The sequence below is a fragment of the Rhinichthys klamathensis genome, unplaced genomic scaffold (genome assembly GCF_029890125.1).
Source record: "Rhinichthys klamathensis goyatoka isolate OS25496 unplaced genomic scaffold, OSU_Roscu_1.1 h1tg000656l_1, whole genome shotgun sequence".
Lineage (NCBI taxonomy): Eukaryota > Metazoa > Chordata > Actinopteri > Cypriniformes > Leuciscidae > Rhinichthys > Rhinichthys klamathensis.
Genome location: NW_026607099.1, coordinates 36,628 through 55,810, shown reverse-complemented (window position 1 = coordinate 55,810; position 19,183 = coordinate 36,628). Strand labels below are relative to the sequence as shown.

Genomic DNA, 19,183 nt, shown 5'->3' with positions numbered 1-19,183 from the left:
TATCATGGATGGATGCACTTTTATGATGGATAGATGCACTTATGGATAGATGCACTTTTATGATGGAGAGATGCACTTTTATGATGGATAGATGCACTTATGGATAGATGCACTTTTATGATGGAGAGATGCACTTTTATGATGGATAGATGCACTTATGGATAGATGCACTTTTATGATGGAGAGATGCACTTTTATGATGGATAGATGCACTTATGATGGATAGATGCACTTTTATGATGGATAGATGCACTTTTATGATGGATAGATGCACTTTTATCATGGATCAACGCATTCTCACCCCAAGGCGTCACTTAAATGACAATTTTGACCATGCTTCAATATTCGACGCTTTAGGCACCCTTTAGCGTCAGTTACATGACGCGATCCTAGGGCGTCATCTTACTGACGCTTTACCTAAGCGTCAGTTAGATGACGCGGGTAGGTTTAGGTCTGGGGTAGGGTTAGGATTAGATAGCGTCATCTAACTGACGTTAAAGGTAAAGCGTCAGTAAGATGACGCCCTAGGATCGCGTCATGTAACTGACGCTAAAGGGTGCCTAAAGCGTCGGATATTGAAGCATGGTCAAAATGATTCCCAAGGCGTCAGTTTCATGACGCCTAGGGATGAGAATGGGCTGCATGGATGGATGCACTTTTATGATGGATAGATGCACTTTTATGATGGATGGATAGATGCACTTTTATGATGGACAGATGCACTTTTATGATGGACAGATGCACTTTTATAGACTTCAAAACAGAAACAGCCATTCACTGCCATTATAAAGGTTGGAAGAGCCAGGACATTCTTTAATATAACTCTGATTGTATTCGTCTGAAAGAAGAGTGTCATATACACCTAGGATGACTTGAGGGTGAGTAAATCATGGGCTAATGTTAATTTTTTGGGTGAACTATCCCTTTACGCTTCTACAGAACCTTTTCTTCTAAGAGGGTGTGATGATACCACCATGTTTTATAGAAATAAACAGGGCTTGAGATGAGCTTTAGTTCTTATGTGGACTATTTTCTCAGTTAATTTAATCAGATGTTCGGTCCCAGTTTACAACTGACATACACTTATGAGAATGGTAGTAGGAAAAAAAAAAAAAGTTTGGATAAAAAAACAACTAAAAACAAATATAAGATGTAAATTTATGCAAATTTGGTAGTGGGACTGAATCATTATTTTTCAAACGGGACCACGGAGGCCCCTAAACCAAATCCATTAAAATGAATTAGCAGCAGACTTAGCTGCAAAATAAAAATATGAAAATGAATAAAGGAAAAGCATACTTTTACCTCTGTCTTTAGATGTCTAACAAAAGCTGTCGTGGTTTTAAAGCTCGGAACAGAAAAGTCATGCTGTGCCTGTCCTGTGTCTCTTAAATTGCACCATGTAGTCAGGCACTGTCTTGGAAAACTGCTCCCAATTACTGGATGGAGAGGCAAAGGCCATGCTGTAACCCTGGTATTACAGCTCCTCACAGTGACAGAACCTGCTAGCCTAGTAGACATGGAAAAACACAGCTCACTGTCACCATGGCCTTTAGCTTTCCACTGTGCTCTGAGGACGTGAAGCGTGCTTTTTTTCTTTAGCATATATTTCTTTGTGCCTTTCTATTCACATCCACTGTCAGCACAACTGGTATGCTGAAAGAAAACATGTTTTAAACATGAAATAACAATCTCTTTTTGATCCTTTAATGCAGGCAAAAGCACACGGCAATGAAAGGGTTAAAGTAAACCATCAAGAAACTGTAACGGACACACACACACACGTCATAATATCAAAATTGATAATTCTTCTTTTTTTATGGAATATTGCAGTATACATTCTAAATTAATGCATGCACATCATTATTTTTAAAATTCATGTGCACTCGTAATCTTTAATCAAAATAATATCTTCCCCCGCTCTTGCAGCATCTCTTCTCTTCTCTGATGATGAGGGCGGGGCTATAACCTGTCACTCACATGAGATCAGCTAATAGCAAACCACAACCATCCAATCAATTCCCCACAGACGCAATCAAGCCCCGCCCTACATCTGTTCTTGTTCCAGAAGCCGTTTCACTCAGATATCCGTCACAATAGGAAAGAAAAGACTATCGCAGCTTTTGTTTAATGCATACACAGAATCTGCACAATTTGTCCACCTTTTGTGCTGACGTGAATGGAAACATGTGAAATTTGGTCAAATGGATTGAAATATGATAAAACGTGATAAATTAAGCCTAGTATAGCAAAAAGCATGATCAAATTAGCATTACCCAGAATATTTAAAGGGATTGTTCCCCAAAAATTAGGAAAATTAAGACATTAATGCCTTTCCATACCCATACGACTTTTTTTTCCTTTCATGAAAAGAATTTAAAGAACTGGTCAGTCAGTGGCATCAAATGGGCACTGAGACTTTTAAAAGGTTAATTCACCCCACAATCAATTACTCACACTAATGTTGTTCCAAACACAACATATTTGGTAGTCATTTTGTAGTAGTAAATTTAGGTGAAATAATCCTTTAAATTGCAAAAAGTACGTAAAACCATAAGTGTATTATAAAAGCGGTCCATTCAACTCAGGCACTATTCAAAGTCTTCTGAAATCTCATAATAGCGTTGTGTAAGGAACAAACTGAAATTTGAATCATTTGTCACTGAGTCATTGAGTTGAATCAGAGACAATTTATATAGAGACATGCCACTTCCTCAATCCTCAATACAACTATTTAGGGAAAACCCGTAACGCCAAAGATGGCGGTTGTATGCACATGCCCCGCCCCTCCCGCTGGAAAGCCAATCGTCTGCTTTTAACAGTCAAGCCGGGAAACATGTAAGCCTATCGTCTGGTTAAACTGACGCATGCGCACAGTTGAGGTTTGCGACAGCGGAGACGAGAACCCTTGCGCATGCGTAGTAAAAGTATAACCTGTGGGGAAAAAGGCCTTTTAAACCTTATTTTGGGGCAAAGTCATTAAACTTTTTCAGCGATTTTTATCATACTTTTCTATACAAGCAGTTTTTATGTCCCGGTGACCAGTGAAAGTGCAGTTCTGACTCTCTGCCCATTCATTTCGATAGGAGCCTGGTCTTGTTAGTCCGAAATAGCTGCCCGGAGCCGTTGCCAAGATGGCGGCCGAGTGGCTTGACTTGCCTAAAAGGACTTTGGTTGAATTCAGGAACCGAATCACTACGATTTGTTACAATTTAAACTTCTGCCAGATCAACTGATCCATTGAACGAATCCAAATTTAAAAACAAAAGTCCGCAAATCAGACCTCTCTACTTCTCTCATGAGGTGGATGTCAAGATTTGTAGCACTTGACTTGTATGGACTATTTTTATGATGCGTTTGCGTGCTTTTTGAAGCTTGAAAACCACAGTCTCCCTTCATTGCTATTTTTATGATTGCACGGAGAAGAGTGACTCTATCATTTTTACCAATCCTCCTTTTGTGTTCCACGCAAGAATGTCAAACGGCTTTGGAAAGTTGTCTAGTTCGGCCCACCGATCACAAAAGCTTGCAGGATGTCACCTTCATATTGGATAGAAAGGGTTTCTGGAAAGCGTGGATGAAGGACAGTTTTCAAATACAGCTGTGAAAGAATAGCGAAGGCTAAATCTGTTCACTTCTATACTATTAGAAGTTATGTATATCTGTACATTAAAACTGTGGGCTGAAAATGAGCAAGCCAGTGTTTAATTGATCACATTACCGAGGCTGTTTAATGAATCTCTTTGGCTTCATGGGAGTTTTGCACTGGGTTTTATTAACATCCCTAATTAAAGGTTGGGAAAAGCAGCTGACAGTCTTTTAAGTGTAAAATATCTATTTAAAAAAAACATGTACACGTGCTAATATTAAACACAAAATAGATGTTCGTCTGACTATAAAAATAATTGTTTAAAGAATCTTATTTTTTGGTACCATTAGCTCAAACTCTTGCAAATGAACCAAGAATATATATTGCACGTCCAGTTTTGACAAAAAAAAGAAGAGATGAGGTTTCTGTCTTCTCTTGCACGGAGAAGTTGTTTCGAGTTTCGTTTGATACAACTAATCCTCAGTCAATGTCAAATGAATTGTGGTTTCTGCAATTTGATCATAAACGGCTAACAAACGTCTGCTCCGAGACGCTCTCCCGCTGTCTCTCAGGTTCAGTTCTTCTTCTGTCACTCAGAATAGATTTCATATCTGTGCTGTTGTTGTGTTTTTCTCTCTTATGTGCCTCGTTGCAGTTTGTCACACACACACACACACCTTTCCATCCGCGGCAAAGCCTGTATGAATAACTGCACCTGCCGACTCCCACACCAAATTTTGCCAGGCAATAAAACAGAGTCAGCTCCAATAAAATGGAATTGTTGTGTGTGTTTGGATCACTGTTCGCCTTCTGTGGCCACTGAATTATTGAACACCTGTGTGTTCACTGGAAATGTCAGCTGTTCTTTTTACCAAGGCAGACAGAGCCGAAGAGACAGAGGAAGCTATGCATAAAGCATAAACCTCAATGAAAATAACATGCTAGCTCACAATCTATCATCTTAATTGATTCATTAAATATTTTTGAATTATTGAAGTTGAAAATAATGGCGGGGAAAAAGGGATGTGATGGCCGATGTTCAACATGGTTGCTTTTCTTTTGGGTCTTGTTAGCTTTGTTAGCTACACACTGTCATGTCCTCCAGTGTAACTAGCCAAAAATAGTGACACTACTAACTTCAGTTTTCATAATAATGTATCTTGTCCAGTAACAAGCTATATTTTCTGACAAGTTGCGACGTTGCATGACACATATTGTGGCATATCGGATTGTATTGCCCCTCCGGCTTTAGCTGAGAGAATATAACAAAATTGTCCTAAAATATCATGGTGATTCATTTTGCATAATTGTGTCATTCGGTTGGTTCATGCAAATGAAATGGTTCACAAATGACTCTGAAGCCCTGAAGATGATGCATTGAGCTGCATCTTCTTTGGTAGAATTATTTAGTTAAAGTCGCACTGTTTTCAGTGACATAAATGATGCTGTTTTATAGTTGTAGTTGCCAGATAAATTCTGCTCTGGTCATAAATCATATGGGGCCAGTTGTCAGAAAAGCTGTATCTCAATAAAAAAAGTGAAGGTCAAGTCAGAGGTCTTTACAAATATGCTGTTGCTTAAAACAAGTTAGCACTGATTTTGCTGAAAAGTTTAATAAGAATAGGCTTAATAAGGCACGTTCAATTCCAGCTTATACCTCATAATGTGACAACATGCCAATATCAGTGTTGTTTTAGTATTATTTAAATACTATTATAATATTTATTAATATTTTGAATTAGCTTTTGCATATATTTAGTTTAAGTTTTAATCATTTTGTTATTTATACATACAGTTGTAATTGAAATTATTCAACCCCCATTGCAAATCACGTACATTGGCAAAATGTACAGACTTTCAGCTGTTTGCAATGAACCAATCAAACAAAAGTAATTGAAACACAACAAATGTTTCAAGTTGTTTGCACAAATTCGACTGAAAATGCAACTTTTATTGACTTCTACAGTCTCAAAATAACTCAGCCCCTTCGTGGCAATCTTTAGTATTTAGTAGAACACCCTTTTGCTGTTATGAGATTCTGCAAACGACATGAATAACCAGACACCAGCGTTTCTGAGGAATCTTAGCCCATTCCTCATGAGCAATGGTCTCCAGTTCAGTAATATTCTTGGATTTGCGTGTTGCAATGGCATTGTGTAAATCTGACCAGAGATTTTCTGTGGGGTTCAAGTCAGGCGACTGTGATTAGATACCACTGTAGACTCTCCCCGGCTTCTTCTGCAATCAAGCCTTGATGGAATTTAAAGGGGAAATGGAGCAGTCAATCAAGTTTACATGATTTACAAGATGGATTTCCACTATAATCAACAATTATATAAGAAACATGACCAATGTAAACATATAAAAGAAAGAAAAAACGTTATATCTTTCGCCGCCAGGGCGCCACCATTGTGCAGTTTTCTAACCTGTGATGTCACGGGGTTGGTTGGCTTTAGTTTAAAGGCTCTGGGCAGTGAATATCCCGACATCAAACTGTCTACACCACGGTGTTTTGACCGCGAACAACTTAGTTAAGTTTATTAGTACCAGACAAAAAGACGACGTCTAACTTTATATGTTAACAAACTGCACATGGAAACATTGTTCGCAATGTCTGCCATCATATTCCTGTCTCTTGTCAACACCATGTAAGTTACGTCGCTAACTCGAACAGCCGGTGGTGGTTTGGGCCGAAGAGCGGGTTGGCAACGCTACCTGGTGTCAGTGTGGCTGTTGTTCTGCGATGCCCACCGTGTCAGAGTCCATCAAAAGGCTGATCTTGACCATGTATTGCGTGGTCAATCCTGCATCACCATGGCGTGCACATTTACCATGCTGTGCCGGGAGGTAGACGTGTTGGAAGTGGCAATGCTTTCCCTGAAGGATGTCAGAGCGGAGACACTTTTTCTAATATACACTCACCTAAAGGATTATTAGGAACACCATACTAATACTGTGTTTGACCCCCTTTCGCCTTCAGAACTGCCTTAATTCTACGTGGCATTGATTCAACAAGGTGCTGAAAGCATTCTTTAGAAATGTTGGCCCATATTGATAGGATAGCATCTTGCAGTTGATGGAGATTTGTGGGATGCACATCCAGGGCACGAAGCTCCCGTTCCACCACATCCCAAAGATGCTCTATTGGGTTGAGATCTGGTGACTGTGGGGGGCCTTTTAGTACAGTGAACTCATTGTCATGTTCAAGAAACCAATTTGAAATGATTCGAGCTTTGTGACATTGTGTTTTATCCTGCTGGAAGTAGCCATCAGAGGATGGGTACATGGTGGCCATAAAGGGATGGACACGGTCAGAAACAATGCTCAGGTAGGCCGTGGCATTTAAACGATGCCCAATTGGCACTAAGGGGCCTAAAGTGTGGCAAGAAAACATCCCCCACACCATTACACCACCACCAGCCTGCACAGTGGTAACAAGGCATGATGGATCCATGTTCTCATTCTGTTTACGCCAAATTCTGACTCTACCATCTGAACGTCTCATCAGAAATCGAGACTCATCAGACCAGGCAACATTTTTCCAGTCTTCAACTGTCCAATTTTGGTGAGCTATTGCAAATTGTAGCCTCTTTTTCCTATTTGTAGTGGAGATGAGTGGTACCCGGTGGGGTCTTCTGCTGTTGTAGCCCATCCGCCTCAAGGTTGTGGGTGTTGTGGCTTCACAAATGCTTTGCTGCATACCTCGGTTGTAACGAGTGGTTATTTCAGTCAAAGTTGCTCTTCTATCAGCTTGAATCAGTCGGCCCATTCTCCTCTGACCTCTAGCATCAACAAGGCATTTTCGCCCACAGGACTGCCGCATACTGGATGTTTTTCCTTTTTCACACCATTCTTTGTAAACCCTAGAAATGGTTGTGCGTGAAAATCCCAGTAACTGAGCAGATTGTGAAATACTCAGACCGGTTTCTTATATAATTGTTGATTATAGTGGAAATCCATCTTGTAAATCATGTAAACTTGATTGACTGCTTCATTTCCCCTTTAAGGTTGGTGGAATTGCCCGCTGATCCATAGGGCCAAAAAGTTCCATTTGTTTTGTTTCATCGCTACACAGAACAGAATCCCATAATTTCTGTGGCTTTCTGTTGCCACCAAGTCTTGTTGCAGGTCTTTTGCTGTCACTCAAGTGTTTTTCTGAACCTGCCTTCTGAGAAATCTGATTGCAACCGTTGATAGCTTCCCTTTTCTGCCTCGTCCAGGTAGTGGAACCACTGTTCCTTTAACTTTGAACTTGCGAACTATGCTTCTTACGGTGTCTCTAGGAACATTTAGTGCCTTCGCTGTCTTTCTTTTTGTATCCTGTTCCTAGTTTGTGAAGGGCGATGATATCTTCTCTTAACGTTTTGGACCTTTTTTTTTTTACTTAGCCATATTTCTAACATGCAGTCAAACGTGACACTCAACAAACCCAGTCAGTTCAGATAGTTCACGTGTTCTAGCTCTAGCACACCTGGTGCCACTAATGAACCCCTTGATTAGTTGCATCACGTGTGCTTTAGACACTTGTTTTGCAGATTTGTGCTGTTGTGAGGGATTCTCTTCAGGGGATGAATAATTTTGAGACTGCAGAAGTCATTAAAAGTTAAATTTTCAGTTGAATTTGGGGAAACCACTTGAATTCAATTACTTTTGTTTGATTTGTTCATTGCAAATAGCTGAAAGTCTGTAAATGTTTGTATATATACATACATTTTGGAGGGAATGTTTGTTTTTTAACCCTACTACAAGTTCAATTAAACCATCAAAATAAGAGGAAAATATTTAATATTTTTTTTTTAAAAATGAGGTAAGAACAAAAAGCTAAAGCTAAAATATTTAGCTAACAAAATTATTTTGCAAAAAATTGTCAAACTACTTATTGCGTTATTATCACAAATAAAACAATTGACTCCAAGCACAACTACGTAATATGCTTAAACAATCTTATTCATTTAAAATATTATTAAAATATATAAAGGGCGAAGATATCAATTTTATCTAGGCCAGACATCACTTTTTGACCACTACTATATATATATATATATATATATATATATATATATATATATATATATATATATATATATATATATTTGATTCTGATTGGTCAATCGCACCATCCAGCGGTATGTTATTCCCGGATAACAATCGCTAAAAAACAGATAACACAGGCTCATCCGGGTTACTGAAGTCTTGAAACGCTTAACGTTTTTTCTTCGTGGAAGTTTTGCGTTTTGTGAGCAAATAAAATATTAAAACTCAGTCAAATCCATACTTTGTGTACAGTTATGCCATCCGTTATTGTCAACTCGCTCTCTCTTGTTTCAAACAAACACAGCTGCTGCCATTTTGCGACTGTTTTGTACACTGTAATGGTTTATAAGATAACAAACCGGTAAGATTTTAAAACAGTTTCATCTCAAATCAATATCTCTTATCCCCATTATTATTTATGTGATCAAATGCTGTGTAGTAAGTGGTATGACTGTATACCGTATCCCTAGTTTGATCTTGCTGCGCTAGCAACTGCTCTCTCCGCGGAAGCTTTGTGTTTAAAGACCTAAAATATTTCGACTCTGTTCAATATTTACTTATTTGGCAAGTAGCGGTGTAATAAGGCGGGATAATGTACATCCATTTACAATGTAATAAACCCCTTCAGGCTGATGCAAGACCGTCCACCCTGATGGGGTTTATTCTGCAATAACAAGCGGCTGGATTTACATTACCCCTTACATACAGTATATGATTATTAAAAGTTTTAGCTAACAATAACTACACTGGTCAATAATAGCTAGTTTTTGTAAGTAATGTGTAGTTCTTTTTTTTTTTCTTTTTTTTTTTAAAGAACATCTTGACTCCAGTTAAACTCCTAGCTTGGAGTTGCTTCCCAGATTAGCATTTTATTCCTTATATAATGCTAATGTGAGAGAGATTTTTTTTTTTTTAAAGTATAAAACTTTAGTGTTGGATGAAAATCACTTCATCCAATTATCTGCTCTGGCTGTTTGGGATGCGTGAAAGCGTACATGTCCCAGTGGCAGCCGGTGATAGCCTAAAAAGTGTCAGGCTCTGCATTTGTGGATCTCTCACAGTAGATCTCTGGCTGTTAGACGGCGTCTGCGCGCCAGCCGACGGCTCCACAAGTTCACAGAAGCGCTTTCCACAGCATGTGTGGGTAGAAAACCATCACGTTTCACAGACATATTCATAGCTGTCTTTTTTTACAGTGGTCTATTTATATCAGCGTTTTTTTGGTCTTTCTGGGGTTTACGTTAATTGCTCTCCCTTTACCTCTGTCTTTGTTCCCACTAACTGTGGTTTGATTAATTATCTCTCCTCACACATCGCCAGGTATGATCATTCCTTATGTGTCAATCAGTTACGGATTAGCTTCCCCAGGGATCACACTCATCTGGAGGTTATTTTTAGCTTCTTCACAGTGAGGATTGAGAGAGGCTGCATTGATACAGAGATGCGGGGAGAACCGTGCATTTACGCTTTAACCTTTACACTATTAAAAATAAAGGTTACAAAGGGGGGTTTTCGCAACAATGCCATAACAGAACCATGTTAGGCTCCCCAAAGACTTTTTTCTCAGTGTGAAGAACATTTTAATAATCTAAAGACACCTTTTCTCCACTATAAAGAACCTTTTGTGGAATGGAAATATTACATGGATCTTAAAGGTTCTTCATGGAAACGTCAATGCCAATAAAGAAGCTTTATTTTTAAGAGTGTGAAGATAAAGATACAAGTTTATTTCCATTGAAACTGACATGCAGAAGCTGTTCTGTGTGTGTGTGTGTGTGTGTGTGTGTGTGTGTGTGTGTGTGTGTGTGTGTGTGTGTGTGTGTGTGTGTGTGTGTGTGTGTGTGTGTGTGTGTGTGTGTGTGTGTGTGTGTGTGTGTGTGTGTGTGTGTGTGTGTGTGTGTGAGTGTGAAAAAATAACTTTAGTGGATCTCGGACCTCTGAAAGAAATGTATTTTATGATCTTTACATATTATTTGGGTACACGTTGAAACATGCAATATGGACGTATTGACAGCATCTAAAACATACAAGTATTTAGGTTTAGAAATGTAACAAAAACAATATAAAAAAAACTAGGGCTGTCAAACGATTAATCGTGATTAATCGCATCCAAAATAAAAGTTTGTGTTTACATAATATATGTGTGTGTACTGTGTATAATTATTTTTAATACATAAATACCCACACATGCATGTGTATTTAAGAAATATTTGCATGTATATACTGTATATAGACTGAATGTAGCCTATATATAATGTATATTTTAGTTAAATATAAACATTTTATATATAAATAACATTTTTCTTAAATATATACATGTGTGCACTGCATTTATATACAAAATAATTATACACAGTACACACACATATATTATGTAAACACAAACTTTTATTTTGGATGCGATTAATCGTGATTAATCGTTTGACAGCCCTAAAAAAACATAATGGGTAGATAATGTACAATGAAGAGAATTTCCAGTTACAGTATACTGTACTATTATGTAGACATTTGTATAGATTTTGTATTCAATAATTGATTAAGTAATGATTATTTCAATTCATTTTAACACTTTAAGCTAGGTAAAGTGATGAATTTCTTCATATCTCGTTGAATACGGCACCAGAAATCACACATAAATGATAGTCCATGCACTTTAGACATTCTACTAACTGTAAGTAACTTTGCAACTACATGTCAACTAGCAGTCATTAGAGTATTAGTCGACTGTCTGCTTAATATCAGATATTCTACTGACTATAAGTAACTTTGTTACTACATGTCAACTTATTCTACTCACCCGAACCAAGTCTACAGTCTACTAATACTCTAATAAGAGTTAGTTGACATGTAAATTTATTTATTGTTAGTAGAATGTCTAAAGTTGACCATTGAAATAAAGTGTTACCATGCTTTATAATTTCAAATTAGGTAAATGCAGTAAATATAATATTTTTAATTAATATAAAAATTAACTAAGAAAAAATCAAAATCAATCTGTGAATTCAATATTTGTTCATCTTTAAAACTGTTTAGATGCTGCTAATACATTAATAATGTACGTTCCAGAGTCAAAGCAAACATTCCTCGTTACAGTTTAGTAGTAATGATTTCATGAACTTCTTCACCGAGAAATTTGAAAGCATCAGAATCACAATCGTAAACGCTCAATCTTTGCTCGCGCCTTATAATTCAGCCGCAATTATCACCCCGCAAGAACAATTACAATGCTTTACAACCATAGAACAAAAAGAGTTAAATAAACTTATCACTTCATCTAAAACAACAACATGTTTATTAGATCCTATACCAACTAAACTATTGAAAGAAGTGTTACCTATAGTGGAAGAGCCTCTTCTCAATATTATTAACTCATCTTTATCTTTAGGTCATGTTCCAAGTAGGTTCAAGCTGGCAGTTATAAAACCTCTTATTAAGAAACCACAATTAGATCCAAATAACCTAGCAAATTACAGACCCATCTCAAATCTTCCATTCATGTCAAAAATATTAGAAAAAGTTGTGTCCGCTCAACTCGGCTCTTTCTTGCAAGAAAACGACATCTATGAAAAGTTTCAGTCTGGATTCAGGCCACATCATAGCACTGAAACTGCGCTTGTTAGAATCACAAATGATTTACTTTTAGCTTCGGACCAAGGCTGTATCTCAGTACTAGTTTTACTTGATCTTAGTGCTGCGTTCGATACTATAGATCACACAATACTCTTAGATCGACTACAAAATCACACTGGTGTTCAAGGACAAGAATTAAGCTGGTTCAGGTCATACTTATCTGACCGCTACCATTTCGTCTACTTAAATGGAGAAGAATCGATCATAACTTCGGCAAACTATGGAGTGCCGCAGGGATCTGTGTTAGGCCCTTTATTATTCTCAATATATATGCTGCCACTTGGTAATATTCTAAGGAAACATGGAATTAGTTTCCATTGTTATGCCGATGACACTCAAATATATATTTCATCACGGCCAGATGAATATGCTAAATTATCCAAATTGACAGTAAAAGATTGGATGACGCGTAATTTTCTTTTATTAAATCCAGACAAGACAGAGGTAATACTTATCGGTTCTAAAAAACATCCACAAAACCTTTCACAGCACGACTTTAACATATTAGGATGCCCTGTTACTTTATCCGCTACAGTAAAAGACCTGGGTGTTACATTAGACTGCAACCTGTCTTTTGAAAAGCATATTTCATATGTTACAAAAACAGCCTTTTTCCACCTTAGAAACATTGCTAAGCTGCGTAATATGCTATCAGTCTCTGATGCAGAAAAGTTAGTTCATGCATTCATGACCTCGAGACTAGATTACTGTAATGCTTTATTAGCTGGTTGTCCTGCATCTTCAATAAACAAGCTACAGTCCAAAATGCAGCCGCTAGAGTTCTTACTAGATCAAGAAAATATGATCATATAACACCGATTCTATCATCACTTCAATGGTTACCTATAAAGTTCCGTATTAATTACAAGGTATTGCTTTTGACTTATAAAGCCCTAAATGGTTTAGCTCCAGTCTATTTAACGGATCTTCTATCGCCCTATAATCCATCGCGCTCTTTAAGATCACTAAATTCGAGGCTTCTGGTCATTCCTAGGATATCCAGATCCACCAAAGGAGGGAGAGCATTTTCACATTTAGCTCCGAAGCTCTGGAATAGCCTTCCTGATATTGTTCGTTGCTCAGACTCGTTCTCCCAGTTTATAACTAGACTAAAGACGCATCTATTTAGCCAGGCATTCATATAAATGTTTTATCTTACAGTTACTGTAATTTCGGCCTCTACTTCATAAACGCCAGAGGAGAACTGGCCCCGACTGAGCCTGGGTTCTCCCAAGGTTTTTTTTTTCTCCATTGGGTCATCTGATGGAGTTTTAGGACACCATCGGGTCACTTGATAGAGTTTTTCGGTTCCTTGCCACTGTTGCCTTTGGCTTGCTCAGTTGGGGATATTCAAATTAAATGACCCATCATACCACTGATCAGCTCTACCAAACTTGGATGTCTTTTTCCAGTAATAAACAAACACTGTTAAGTTGTTTTGATTGATACTGTGAAGCAGCTTTGATACAATCTGTATTGTGAAAAGCGCTATATAAATATATTTGACTTGACTTGACTTGACATTCGAAAGTTATTGCATATTCATAGACACATTTGGAAAAATGTATGCTGATCGTTTGTTTCATTTCAACCATCCTCTCAATCTCGGATTGTGAGAACTGCAACTTTAGGAAGCGTAGAATTGCAACAACAAAAAACGTTAGTCAAAAACACTGCATCTTGGAGCTGTTTGACTCTTAGAGTGCTTCTCTGATGCTTAATGATGTGAGTTTACATCCCTATGGACACCAGGCCCGCCGACTACAAATCCAGTATCGGCAAAGTGAATCCGGTGTAGCCTCACGACTCCCCGTTGAGTTGCACTGGAATCCCGGCCGCTGCTTCGCTGCAGTTGCCTGTCAGCCATTTTGTTTCACTTCGTTGCTTTATAAAGAGTCCAAACCCTTGGCTTTTTTTCTCAGTTTTCTGCAGTCTTGCTTACATACAGCATGCACAATAAAAAAGGAATCATGCTTGACTTTGGTTTTCTCCCTGGAGAGCGCTGTGTAAGTGAAAACTTTGTAGTTTCTTGTTCTTTGTTAATCCAGCTCCTCCCCTGAGAATAGGCTTACACTGTGTGTGTGTGTGTGTGTGTGTGTGTGTGTGTGTGTGTGTGTGTGTGTGTGTGTGTGTGTGTGTGTGTGTGTGTGTGTGTGTGTGTGTGTGTGTGTGTGTGTGTGTGTGTCTGTGTGTCTGTGTGTCTGTGTGAGGGGGTTTGTTGACTGGCAGCTCCCTGAACGAGTTTGATCTATGTATTAGCTTGACCTTACATACACTGTTGTATAAGTTATTTGTGCAGAAATAGCTGCAGTACAACAACTAAACTAAGATTAATGGCATAGTTCAGCCAAAAATGAGCATTCTGTCATCGTTTACTCATGATGTGTCGTTCCAGACCTGTATGACTTCACACAAATAAAGATATTTTGAAAAATCTTCACACAGCTCTTTTCCATCCAACGACAGATGTAAATCCCCCCAAAAAACATAAACGTTAATATTAACACAAGTTAATAATACAATTAAAAGCCAGATATATGATCATCCTCCATAAAGCAGTCGTTATTTACATCTCATACAGTCTGTAAACGTTTGCATACCAAGGCAACGACTGACTCATTTGTATTACTTTGCAAAGAGCTCCATTATCAGCGCCACAGTGGGAAGTGAAACCATATCCGTACCGGCTGGGCAGATCGGCCTGGAATGGAACGGTTAAAGGGATAGTTCACTTTGAAATAAATTTTTGGTATGTTTTAGCTTACCTCAAGGGCATCCAAGATGTGGGTGTCTTTGTTTCCGCAGTAGTTTCAATTTTGATATTTTTAGGTCAAACCGTTCTTGTCTGTCAGTCATATAATGCAGGTCTATGGTCACCACCTCAAAGAGCATGCACAGAGAAGTCCAAATTAAACATGATTTAATGACTCGTAAATGTAAGTACACATTGATGGCCTAAGACACGAAACGAGCGGTTTGTGTGAGAAAACGAACAGTATTTATATCGTTTTTACCTCTTGTAAACACAGCCACGTCCAAGTGATCTGATGGCGCCGGCGCATTTTTTTAGTTTTGCAAAGATGTAGGTAGAGGCATGTTTTTCCAGATTTTTGATTAATAAAGACTTCTTTATTGTGTGGTTTTTCGTGTGGTTCCATGCACTGTACAACACTGGGTTAAAAACATCCCAATTTGGGTTTCACTCCATTTTACCCAGCAAATTGGGTTATTTAGCCCAGCATAATGGGTCGATTCATTTTTACTATAGCTTCTTTTTTTTTACTTCATACACTAATTAAGGTTTATGGTTTAACTTAAATCTCCTAAACTTTTTTTAAACTCCACACAACCACTGGTTTGCATGAGAATTCCTTTATTTGTTGTGCAGTATATCATACTTTATATCGTTTTTAATACAAATTGTGTACATTTAAGCTCGTTTAACAAATATGAGAAGTAAAAACTATTTAGAAGTAATTCAAGTGTAATCGAATCAAGTCTCAGTGTTCCGTTTCCACTGTAACGGCGCCGGAGCTTGTAGACTCACATCGCGCCCCTCTATGTTGCTTTGCATAAAATTAAACAATATACAGCACAATATCGAATTTATTGATCAAATAAAATGTACGCAAACCTGTATTTTACCGAAGACATGCACCAACTTGTCGGAGCTCCACTGCTCTCTCCTGAAAGAGTTTGCAAAAACCCTGCGATAAATAACTCAACCCCTGGGTTGTTATATCTGACCCAGGATCTGGGTAACACAAAAACTACTCAAACACTGAAAAAAATAATCCCTAAAAATAACCCAAAAGTCTCAACCCAGGATTTGGGTATAAAAAAATAACCCAAGATTTTTTAAGTGTATGTAATGACTTCAAAACACTTTTATCATAGTGCGTGATTTGTAAACTAATATTTTGACCTTTTTATCACATAACCAGCTGCATATGTATAGCTTTTCTACGGAAGCGCATTGCATTCACTTGAAGAAAAAAAATCTACTCTGTTTTTCTGAATTAACGAGTTAATTATCTCAGAATTACGAGATATTTTTTCATGAAAAAAAAGTTTTTGCTCTGTTTTTCTGAATTAACGAGTTAATTATCTCAGAATTATGAGATACATTTTTCTTGAAAAAAATTTTTTCACTCTGTTTTTATGATTTAATGAGTTACTCATAATTTTGAGATAATTAAGTCATTAATTCAGAAAAACAGAGCAAAAACTTTTTTTCCATGAAAAATTATCTCGTAATTCTGAGATAATTAACTCGTTAATTCAGAAAAACAGAGCAAAAACTTTTTTTCCATGAAAAATGATCTCGTAATTCTGAGATAATTAACTCGTTAATTCAGAAAAACAGAGCAAAAACTTTTTTTCCATGAAAAAGGATCTCGTAATTCTGAGATAATTAACTCGTTAATTCAGAAAAACAGAGCAAAAACTTTTTTTCCATGAAAAATGATCTCGTAATTCTGAGATAATTAACTCGTTAATTCAGAAAAACAGAGCAAAAACTTTTTTTCCATGAAAAACGTTCTCGTAATTCTGAGATAATTAACTCGTTAATTCAGAAAAACAGAGCAAAAACTTTTTTTCCATGAAAAATGATCTCGTAATTCTGAGATAATTAACTCGTTAATTCAGAAAAACAGAGCAAAAACTTTTTTCCATGAAAAATTTTCTCGTAATTCTGAGATAATTAACTCGTTAATTCAGAAAACAGAGCAAAAACTTTTTTTCCATGAAAATGATCTCGTAATTCTGAGATAATTAACTCGTTAATTCATAAAAACAGAGTATATTTTTTTTTCCTCAGCAAATGTGTTTTTATCTCACCGTTGCTTTTGTTAACACTATCAGTCAGGTTTTGTGCAGGTGGTACATTATTTTCTGAACATTAACCCTTTAACCGGACATTTAATTTCCGAAGTGCCTCGAGATTCACATTCATCTGTTTCCGCTAAAACTGAACGCCACCCTTTTAGTGCAAATGGACATGATTCAAAAAAAAAGTGACAGGAAAACATGAAAAAGCAACATTTTGTTATTGGACTGAAATTTCTGACGAGCCTGGTCTGCAACTGACATGAGAAACACACTGAACCTGAAGTCATTTCTCATTGATAATCTCCCTCTTCTTTGAGCTATAAACTCCAGAGCTGCTGCCTCCAGATTAATGAGCTGTTTTGAGTCTGATCTTTTAAATGAATTGGTTGAGACAGTTCACAAAACTGATTTGAATAATTGGTTTATGAATCAGACTGATCCGGTTTTGATGTTCATAACTCATTTGCTTTAGTGTTGAACAGCTCACTGAAGGGGAAGATAATAACGACAGTCAATAACGGCTTGCATTTCTGTCTGTTCATCACACAAAACTATTGTACGGCTTCAGATGAATTTAAATTTAGCGACTGTTTTTATGTCACGTTTTTGGGTGATTTTGGTCATTCGTGGTCAATGATCTGTTGTTGTATGAAAAATAACACAGAAAATAATAATGCATTTTTGGGTGAATGTACATTTAAGATGATCTTTCTCTATTTTCACTATGTCTTTTTTTACCCTCCTAGGACGAAGCGAATGAGCCACTGTTACCGCGTGGAGTATCGCCACATGGAGAGGACCCTGTCCCAGGAAGAAGTGCGCATTATCCACACACACATTGAGCGGGCAGCCGAGAAAGAGCTCGGAGTGCAGGGCAGATTCTGAACTTTCCCAACGACCATCATGATGATGTTCACATGTAGTCGCATCTCTCTTTGGTAACGGATAACATGAGGAAACTTTTTTTAAGCAGCTACAACTGCACATATTTGGAGACTCAAAGCAAAGAAAGAGGCAAAATGTGGAATAATCTTTATGCAGCTGTTTTGAAAACAATCATCATTAATGGCGTAGTTCAGCCAAGAATAAGTCAGACATAGTTCTGCCATAATTTACTCATGTCATTCGAATCTGTTTGATTTTTCAGAACATAAAGAAGATATTTTGAAGAATGTTGCAACCAAAAAAAATTTTTTTTTTGTGTTCGGCAGAAATAAGCACGTCATACGGTAACACTTTACTTGAAGGGGTGTGCATAAGACGGACATGACACCTTCATAATCATGAGGTTTTAGGCATGTTTATGACAACTGTCATTAAGTCTCATTCGCTCAATTATGACATTTTTAATGCAGATATGACATTGTTTGAGATGTCTTTGTTATGACACCTTGACATTACCAAGACAACATAAATTGTCATAAATATGTCATAAACACGACATAGCAGAATAATTATCAAACTTAAGAAACCACTTAGCTTAATGGGTTAACATTACATTAAACTGTCATGTGTTTGGTGGTTTTGACATTGGCTGTTATGAGGCATTATAACTGAGTCATGAATATTTTTCTTGACCTCAAATACAGTGGTATAAATTGAATTTGTCATTAAAATGTTATAATGCCTCATGACAGCCAATGTCAAAACCAACCACCTGACCGTTTAATGTAATGTTAACCCATAAAGCTAAGTGGTTTCTTAAGTTTGATAATTAATCTGCTATGTCATGTTTATGACAGGTTGTGTTGTCTTAGTAATGTCAAGTTGTCATGAAAAAGACACAGACAGGTTGTGATGTATTGGTTTATGTCAAGTTGTCATAACAAAGACATTTCAAACAATGTCATATTTGCATTATAAATGTCATAATTGAGCGAATGACACTTAATGACAGTTGTCATAAACATGCCTAAAACCTCCTTCATATTCATGACACGTGTCATGTCATGATTATGAAGGTGTCATGTCAGTCTTATGTCTTATCAGTTTTGAACAAAGGTGAGTAAATGATGACAGAACTTTCTTTTTGGAGTGAACCATCCTTTTAAAATTAACATTTTTGTACTCTATATTGCTACTTTTTTTGTACTTTAC

The 19,183-nt window shown here is 37.2% G+C and overlaps 2 protein-coding genes across 2 annotated transcripts in view; one reads left to right on the top strand and one right to left on the bottom strand.

Annotated features, from left to right (window-relative positions):
* Positions 1 to 17,971, top strand: part of fars2 (phenylalanyl-tRNA synthetase 2, mitochondrial) — a 179,522-nt gene extending 161,551 nt beyond the window's left edge. Inside the window, exon 7 of the mRNA XM_056241599.1 lies at positions 17,833 to 17,971. Within this exon, the coding sequence (XP_056097574.1) occupies positions 17,833 to 17,971 (139 nt within the window). The remainder of the gene's footprint in view (positions 1 to 17,832) is intronic.
* The window catches only part of nrn1a (neuritin 1a), a 70,419-nt gene that overhangs the window by 18,263 nt on the left and 32,973 nt on the right, over positions 1 to 19,183 (bottom strand). The gene's annotated exons all lie outside the window — the stretch shown is intronic.